General features: G+C 39.8%; 1 protein-coding gene across 1 annotated transcript; it reads right to left on the bottom strand.

Annotated features, from left to right (window-relative positions):
• Positions 1-333: 333 nt before the first annotated feature.
• LOC135936733 (xanthine dehydrogenase-like) lies at positions 334-8,909 on the bottom strand. Its single transcript, XM_065479667.1, has 25 exons — positions 8,748-8,909; positions 8,527-8,594; positions 8,053-8,222; positions 7,836-7,996; positions 7,479-7,638; positions 7,232-7,424; positions 6,955-7,175; positions 6,798-6,900; positions 6,086-6,540; positions 5,894-6,032; positions 5,646-5,761; positions 5,482-5,586; positions 3,951-4,161; positions 3,721-3,895; positions 3,420-3,603; positions 3,123-3,318; positions 2,845-3,035; positions 2,627-2,785; positions 2,383-2,511; positions 2,151-2,281; positions 2,008-2,101; positions 876-1,034; positions 710-806; positions 546-656; positions 334-487 (listed from the first exon to the last, which is right to left on the bottom strand). The coding sequence occupies exons 1-25, from the start codon at positions 8,768-8,770 to the stop codon at positions 417-419; spliced, it is 3,822 nt and encodes a 1,273-aa protein (XP_065335739.1). The 5' UTR covers positions 8,771-8,909; the 3' UTR covers positions 334-416.
• Positions 8,910-8,934: the final 25 nt, after the last annotated feature.

Below are 8,934 nucleotides of genomic sequence, written 5' to 3'. Positions count from 1 at the left end.
GTTTGAGAGTTGCCTACAAACTATCAACCAACATAACACGCAATAATGATTTGGGAAAATTTAGGTCGGATCGGAAAGCAGGAATGTTGAGCAAATATTCAGCGGTCAAAGAATATAATAAGTCGATAAATTAATGTGTTGATTCCGGTTGATTCCATGTTGACACCGCTTTAAATTATAAACACGATAGACACGTTTGTTTTTAAACAATCACAATTAGGCATTATTTTTCATAAAAAATATAAGAAATAAAGAAGGTGCATATATACCGAAATAATTATTTTTGGCCATGCATGATTGTGATTATTTGAATATTTGCATCTATCTATGATGAATGTTTCGAATCAATGCTATATTTATTATTGATATTTAATATACATAACATTTAAATAATGGCCAAGTGAATCCTCTTTTGTTCATTTCAGTTTGAACTGCATAGGCTCCGTCAATGACGATTCATGTATGTGCTCCAGTGTAGCTGGTTGCTCTATAAATTCAAAATAAAGTGAAAAATTTACATGTCTGATAATTTTTAGGGATTATACTCATATCAAAGTAGTCGTTTGGTCCGCCGGCGTCCACCCTGGCCGCTTCCAAAGCGTTCCGAAGTGCAAACCACACGTTCACGCTCAAGCAAATAGCAGGCTCCCCAGTGGCTTTTAAAATAATTAGAGTATGATTAAATCACCAAACTGAGCTGATATTATACTTTTGGATCCGAGAACACCCAGTGGGTTGGGCGCGTTCCTTCGTAGGTACACGCGGAAGTCCACTGGAATATCTTTAGGTCCAGGAGGAACATAATTCTAAAATGGATAATTATTGTATCCTTTGCTTTTCATTTATTCCAATGGGATGAGACTAGTTAAAATTACCCAGAGCCGATTTTCCCTGAGTCTTCCAGCCTCATCATAGGTCAATTCTTCTGAAAGCCAGTAGCCAAGTCCCATGATGAATGCGCCCTCAATTTGCCCGATGTCTATGAGTGGGCTCAAACTTTGGCCAACGTCCTCCAGCAAATCAACCCGGCGGATCTGTGTAGTTTAAATAATAGTAACTCTGAGCGCGTATGCAGTGCATACTGTACTCTATCGTGGGCTATTATCAGTTCGTAAATATTGACTAAACTTTTGAATCATATGATTATATGGCATCTGCGTCGAAATTAATTGTAAACAAATAAATTCAAAATTACGTACCAAATAATTAGCCGCGGTTTAAAGTATACAAAATCATAAGATTCTTTTAGTTCTGCTCCCAATTTTAATAATATTAAACTTTGTGAGATCCTGCGGCCTCTAAATCAATAAGCCACTCAAAAAAGTGATCAAATTATGTAAATAAAATTTTTAATAAAAAGTGTATTCGTATAATATTACTCAATAATTTGCAAAAGTTACTCCCCTGAATTGATAATTTTCTGATTTTTATTGTTTACTCCAGAAATTAATAGGAGGTGGCGTTCAACGACTTCAACACTTGCGTATCGGCTCGTTTGAAAGGTACAGTAATGCGGCAGACACACAATTTATAATGTATGGAGTCAGCTGATAGGGCGACATTAGTTTAAATTCTTGACGTGAATCTAATGATTTAAATGAACAGAGATTGGAACGGAAGTTCAGTTACTGCTGTGCTTTTGTGAGGAGTGGGAAGGGGCACTGTTTCACTGTTTTTATTTCGTGATGTTATGCGCGTGAAGACTTGGAGTCTGGTGAAACAGGACATAACAATAACAAACGCAACCGGGCCAGTGATAGAAGATAGTAGTGGCAGTCAGGAAGTTTCTTGTGTATTACTGCAGCGAGTAACTGCGATATTTAATTGAAAAAAATTCAGCTGCTGTGATGCTCATGATTTTTTTTTCACAGTCGAGTGATTTGAGGATTCATAAGACAATGACGTTTGTCTTTTACAATTAGTCATACAACTATTTATAAAACAAGTCCATTGTGGAAAAATTTCATGTGACATAATTTTGATATATTATAATATGGGGTTGCTCACCTGTCTCTCACCGGTCAGCACATCGACCTCAACCTCGGAGATGCAGACACACCAGATGTTGTAGTCTTTCACGTCTGGTACATCCTTGGAAAAGCTGCGTTCAAAGTGAGTAAAATATTCCATTTTACTTTTTTAAATCATACAGTCCTTGGGCGCTCAGGTTGACGTTTCTATTGTAAGCCTCGCGGATTAGCTCCAGCCATGTGGGGTTTTCCATGGTCGCCCTCACAGGTTCTAGCCGATCCAGCAGAGTCTGACAAGCTTTCATTGTTGCCTTAAGTGAAAATTGAAAAAAGGGTAAATTATTATTTATAACAAAATTTCAATTATTTACTCCGTGGATAATTTAAAATTTAACTATGATAGTTTACTCACATATGAAACGCCTTCACTAATGATGCTACCTCCTGAAATTCCATTGTTGGCACCAGTGATGCTGTTGCTAGTTTTCACCGAAATCTGATCAATCGGCAATTTGAGAATGTGTGCTGCCACTTGGGTTATCTAAAATAAACATAAATACACAAATTTAGGTCTCAGCGCCGTAAATTGACGGATAAAATACGATTTATATATATGTAATAAATAAATGCGAAATAGAACGAACTAGAGCACCAACCTTGGTGTTTAGTCCTTGGCCCATTTCGATTCCTCCGTGCGCAATGGAAACTGATCCATCACCTTGGTAGATGGAAACGGTCGAGGTCAGGTGGTTCCACAACATGAAAGGGTACCTCATCGGCGTGATAGCGAGGCCTCGCTTCTTCCATCGATTCATCTGGGTTCGCCAGCAGTAACTTGATTATAGTGCTATTTTTAAACCTTTATACCTTATACCTGGTTGTAAGCTTCGACCTCTTGCTTCCTTTTGTCGTATTCTGCCTTGCTCTTGATTTCATTTATCAGATTTGGCAGGGGGCTGTCCAATTTCTGCATGTTCACCAGTTTCACCTCCAGCGGGTCCTTTTTAAGGTGCTTTGCAATTCGCTCCATGATTTCGTCGTGAAAGGCAATTCCCTCAATTGGTCCTGCAACGTATTTTAATAGGTATATGAAATTTAACCGTTCAAAATATTGGGCCATTTAGAAGCAGGGTAGAGTATTAAGTATTGAACCTGGTCCTCTAATAGGTCCGTTGGAAGCCTTGTTAGTCAGCACTTCTTGTGGCTGGATTTTGTACCCTTCACTTCCGTAGCAGCTTTCGAAGAAAGCCACAAAAATTCCCATGGGCGACTCGTTTCGCGAGCAGCCACTGTCTTGGATTACGTGCATTGTCACATACTCGATTTTGCCCGTATTGTCGAAACCCACCTGCCAATATTCAACAGATTTTTTATTGATGATTGATTTTATGATACATAGTTAAAAATTATTAAACCAAAATATTTACTGTACAGAACAACACTACTTGCCTCATATTCGTTGCGCTGGCCAAATCTCTTGCTGGTGACTTCCATGTTGGTTGTCAGGGGCAAGACGAGACGCACAGCCCTGTTGTGCTTTTTGGCGGCTAGGGCGCACGCTGCTGACACCATGCTCGATCGCGACTGCTTGCCGCCGAATCCACCACCAATTCGCTTCACATACACGGTGACCCTTGGAGATAAATTCGAGAAAAATTATTTACTCTGATTAAAAGAGTCGAAATATTGTTTCAGTATCTTAGATTTGAGTATTTAAAAATTGTTTCAAAAAATAAAATTTCCAACGCACTTGTTGGCTGGTACGCCAACAGTTCGAGCAACGACGTTTTGGTCCAGGTCCATCCACTGGGTGGAAGGGTAGACGTCGTAGCCGCCGTCGTGCGGCACCACTATGCTCGACAAGTTCTCCATGTACAACGGGTACTGGTGTCCGATCTCGAAAGTCCCTTTGACCGTATTAGCGGCTGCGAATGTTGCAAAAAATTATTAAACCGCTTAGATTTTGTATGTGATAAGTACATTTTGGAGGATTCTCGTCATTCTTTTCCACGACAACCACTCGGTCTCTGGTCATTTTGATGACTTCCATCATGTCAAGCACCGGTTTTGGAGCATTGGCCTCATATTCGATGACAACCAGCTCAGCCGCCTGCACCGCGGCAGCCCTTGTCTCGGCTACCACAATGCCAACTGGCTGCCCCGCGTATTTCACTTCTTTGCTACAGAAGATCTGAAGAATTTTTTACACAATCGTAAAACTTTGAAAAATATACTAGTTTAAATTAATCTGTCGGTCTATGAAAGAAAGAAGCCACTATACGCTTTGTTTTTAGACGTTAAGAAAGCCTTTGACACCGTTGATAGAAAAATGATTTTTAGGAAAATTGTTGAATCGGGAAATGTTTCTAAAGTGGAACTAAAATATTTAGCTAATTCCTTAGATGTAAATTTTTTGAAAATTGTTGATGGTGTCGCAGAATTAGAGGTTATTGTCCAGTCGAATGGCGTGCGTCAAGGGGGCTGCCTATCTCCTTTCCTTTTTAATATCTCAATTAATGATATTAATGAAGTTATTAAACACATTCCTGGCTTGAAAGCTATTCTATTTGCGGACGACATTGTCCTAACGAGTGAGTTCTTGAGTGATTTGAATATTGCAATTGTCGCCTTCAAGGAATATTTGTTAAGTAGGAGCCTTCAGCTAAATATTGAAAAGTGTAAAGTGATGAAATTCAGGAATTCTGGGCGGGGCAGGTATGCGAAAACTGATAAAATTGAATTAGATGGTTTAAATGTTGAATTTGTGTCTGAATTCTCATACTTAGGTGTTGTGTTCCAAACCTCGGGCACGTCCTTTTCGAGACATGTAGAAAAAAGAGTGCGAGCAGCTTTAATGGCTACTTATAGCATTAAAAATTTAAACAGGCTTTCTATCAATACTGCGGTTAAACTCTTCGACCTTAAAATCTCGCCAACAGCCTCATATGGAATTGAAATTATCTGGCCACATCTAACTAATATGGATTTTGTAAATCTAGAAAGAGTGAAAACTCGCTATTTTAAAAAAGTGCTTGGAATTTCTAAGTATAATAGATCTCGTTATGTTTATGAATTGATTGCGAAAGACTCCAATTTATATGTAACTGACTTAAAGGTTAGATTTAATCTACCAGAGACTGAAGTGTATATAAAGTTCTGTGAAGAAAAGAAAACAAATAGACTGTTAATTTGTTCTGAGTTTTTTGAGACTGAAACTATGATTAATGATAACTGGCGTGGCCCTGATTTTCCTGATAGACATATTTTTGCAAGATTTGCTTGTCATGGATATCACTATATTTTCTGTAATAATGCAACGTTTCACTATGAGCCTAATTATGATTGTAGATGTAAGTTCTGTGGCGAGACGTGTGAAAAATATCATATCCAAAAGTGTACAGCAAGAAAACTTACGTTGAGAGAAGCAGCGAAAATGTGTAAAAATTGATTAGCCATTAGATGTAGAGTGTCGCACGCATATTTTGCGTTTAATAAACCATTAAATATTTACTTCTTCGTCGTCGAGGAAACTCGAGTAAACATCTGTTGGGGTGAACGAATTTGGGGCTCCATCCAAATCGGCGGCAGAGTAGAAGTTCAGATAGCCGGGCACTTTCTAGAATTGAAAGTGAAATTAAAGGCTATAGATATTTTTATTTAAAAAATATGTATTACAGCTGCTTCGTCAGTGTTGTATTTAACAATAGCTCCTGTTGCTTGCTTCGTTAGGACGAAAGCAGCGTGAAGTTCGCCTGGCCTTGTAGGAATGTCGTCAATGTACTCAATTTCTCCTGTATGGCGAATAATTATTTTTTAATTTACTGCATATTAGTTGTATTTTTTAAATGGACCGTGTTGAATTAGTATTTAAATTTTCTTGAAGCAATCCGGCGTTTATTTAATTAAAATAAAAATAAATATACCCGCGCATTGGGCTAAAGCCTCGACTTTACTGATCGGCTGGTTCAAGGGGAAAACGCTATCGTTAGTCTCGAAATCTTGCTTAGACGAGGACAGTTCCCGCGTGAGCACTTCCGCACCAGATTTGTACCTCGGATCGACCTGAAATTTTTTCAATTCAAATTAGCAATTATTGACGCAACCGCCTTCAATACCTGGTTGGGATCGAGGCCAAGGAGGAACTTGTAGAAGAGGCCGACGGCCAGCTTCCTCCTGTAGTTGACGCCAGCGCCCGGGAGTACCTCGTCGGGCCTGACCTCCGAGTTGAGGACGCTGATGGCCTGCGACGCGACGACCGGATCGAGGATGTTCTTGCTGACGAGCAGGTTCTCGGTGGCCGTGGCGTGGATGAAGGAGGCGCGGATGCCGCCAAAGACGATGCGCGGCTTTTCAGCCACGTCCCACGACGTCGCGCTGCTCAGTCGGACGAGGAAGGCGGCATTCACATAGCTCACGCTGCTCTGCGTGCGCGGCAGCACGTGGAACGTGCGTAGGCGGTGCGTGGCGTCGTCCAGCGCCGGGAACAGCACGCTCTCGAGCACTCGCTTCTTCATGCTGTAGTTCAGGAAGCCAGGCAGCGACACTACTTCGCGCTTTTCCACTCCAGTCACTATTTAAAATTGATTAAAATTACGAAAATAATTTTTTTAACATTTTTGCATTGGGAAATAACAGCAGTCTAAATAGGGCAAATTATTTTCAAACGGATGAAAATATTTATGAATTTAAATCGTCTTCTGTGATATTAAACCATTTGAATTAATTGTTAATGTTCATATATAGTTTTTTGCTTTGTTTATTATTGAACAAAGCCAAAATGTAATCTCACTTTATTAATATCAACAAATTGTCAAAACAAAATCTCACAAATTTGCAGCTGAGCTCCAACAGCCTCCAAAAGAGTGAAAACATCAGATGCAAACTCGGGGTGCTCCTTTTTCATGCTCAAGTTGCCGGCAATAGTGCCAATCTGAAATTGAACAGTTGTAATTTTCCATGAAAAAATATATATTTATGCCCTCACATTCCTGATTGGCAGATTTGCGATATTTTCCCAGTGATTGGCAATTTCGTTCAAGTACTTGAACCCTGCGGTGCTCGCCTGCGTCCTCAACGCGCGGGCCGCTTCAGTCAAAGTTGAACTCGCCCCCAGTTTGAAATTTTCGACACCTGCGGACACCTGGCGCAGGTCAGGGATGTCTTTGATGTCGATGTAGTGCACCACGCTTTGCGAGCGGTACACGCCTGTTCAGAAAACATATTAAATTATTTTATTTGGCTTAATTAAAGAGAAAAATTACCTTCCGACGTATTTCCTGCGACCAGTTTGTAGCTATCTTCGCCAATTTCTGCAAAGGCCGCGAACAATTCTGTCGTTGTGACGACTTTCCTCCAGTTTTCCGCGCCCAACTGCATTTTGATCGGCTGTGCCGTAACCTTCTTGCACTCTCCAGAGCACGGTTTTCCACTTTTCGAGCAAATTTTTTCCAAATCCTTGAGTGCACTAATTTCATTCATCCGGACATTCTTTAAGATTTGAAATTTCACCTCGATATCGGCGCATTGCCTCCTGGTGATTGCAGGAGCGTCGCTAGCCATGGCCTTGTATGCTTCCAGAATGGACCTGTAGCCGGTACAGCGACAAATGTTGCCTCCGAAGGCATCCTCTACCTGCTGCATTGTAGGCTTCTTCTCGTCAGCCAACAGGCTTAAATTGTTAATAAAATATTTTATTCCATCTTTTAGTGTGAAAATTTTCATTTTTTCTTAAAATGCAGAAAAACATTATTTTCCTGTCAAAATTTTTAGCAGTGCGGAGTTTGCAATAATCCTTTCTTTTAAATTTGTAATTTTGTATACAATTTGCAGTTAAGTAGCAATTTTTATGGATAAATTTAGACTGACCTGAACATGTTCATTGCGAATCCAGGTGAGCAGAATCCGCACTGGGTGGCGTTCTTCTCGGCCAGTTGCTTCTGCACGGGATGGTAGTCATCCTTCCTATTGCCAACGCCCTCAATCGTTGTGATTTCCCAGCCATGGCAGTTCAGAATCGGGACTAAACACTAAAACCACGTCGCTGAACCAAAAATCATAATTTTGATTATTGGTTGGTTATTACCGAGTTAATTGAAAATGTCTCCTTAGTTTTCGAGACCGGGTGCTCGATTTTTGCAACGACAGTGCACGCGCCGCAAATGCCTTCATTGCAGTTGACTTTGGTGCCGGTTAGCTTGAGGTTCTCGCGAAGATATGAGCTCAGGGTGGTGGTCGCCAAAACCTCATTGCCGACTGTTAACGGAATTCGTTTTGAATTGAAAATTTGCTAATATAGTGAAAACTTGAGTGTTTATAGATGCTCAAATGATTTGTTTTCAGAGATTTTAGTTGAAAATATAATTCCTTTCATCCTAGCTTTCTTATATGTAAAATCTCTTAAATGTAGATAAATTTTTCTCTGATAGCATCAGTCTTTGTTGGATCAAAACAATCAAAGGTCAAAAACTATCTGATAAAATTATTAAATAGCCAAAAACTATTTCAGCTGTTCATACATTTTAAATATTAATTTCTCTCAAAAAGACAAATCAAACACCTGTTATGGATTTCCCATTGATAGTCAGCGTCACCTCGCTGGCCATGTTCGTCTCTTGAGATGTGTCTCTGGAAGCAATTAAGATGATTAAATAAATTATGCAACACCGTTTTTTTTTGCGAAATAACTGATAATCTTCATTATCACAATCAGTACTCAAAATAATGCAAACTAATGTTGTTGATTAAGTTTTTTTTTTGGAAAGAATAATCGTCACTAACCCAGAAAACAAATAATTCCACATGGCAACGAGAGGACGACCCAACAGCACCTCCAGAAAATATATTCGATCTGTCGCCTACTCCAAAATAAGCGATGAAAGTTATCTCGGTCACGTGGTTCTGACCAAATTTGTTTAGATAATATGTGAGGCCACTGTAAGCGACAACCCAATCCAGCCGCTGATTG

The sequence above is a fragment of the Cloeon dipterum genome, chromosome 2, assembly GCF_949628265.1.
Source record: "Cloeon dipterum chromosome 2, ieCloDipt1.1, whole genome shotgun sequence".
NCBI lineage: Eukaryota > Metazoa > Arthropoda > Insecta > Ephemeroptera > Baetidae > Cloeon > Cloeon dipterum.
This window is presented reverse-complemented; position numbering and strand designations above follow the sequence as displayed.

Bases quoted from the DNA above. Each gene is read 5' to 3' on its own strand.
- LOC135936733 (XM_065479667.1), bottom strand. From the start codon at position 8,770: ATGTGGAATTATTTGTTTTCTGG. The intron at 7,639-7,835 runs GTCAGTCTAAAT...TAACAATTTAAG, and splicing joins TTCGCAATGAACATGTTCAG to CCTGTTGGCTGACGAGAAGA. The intron at 3,604-3,720 runs GTGCGTTGGAAA...TTTATCTCCAAG, and splicing joins GTTGGCGTACCAGCCAACAA to GGTCACCGTGTATGTGAAGC.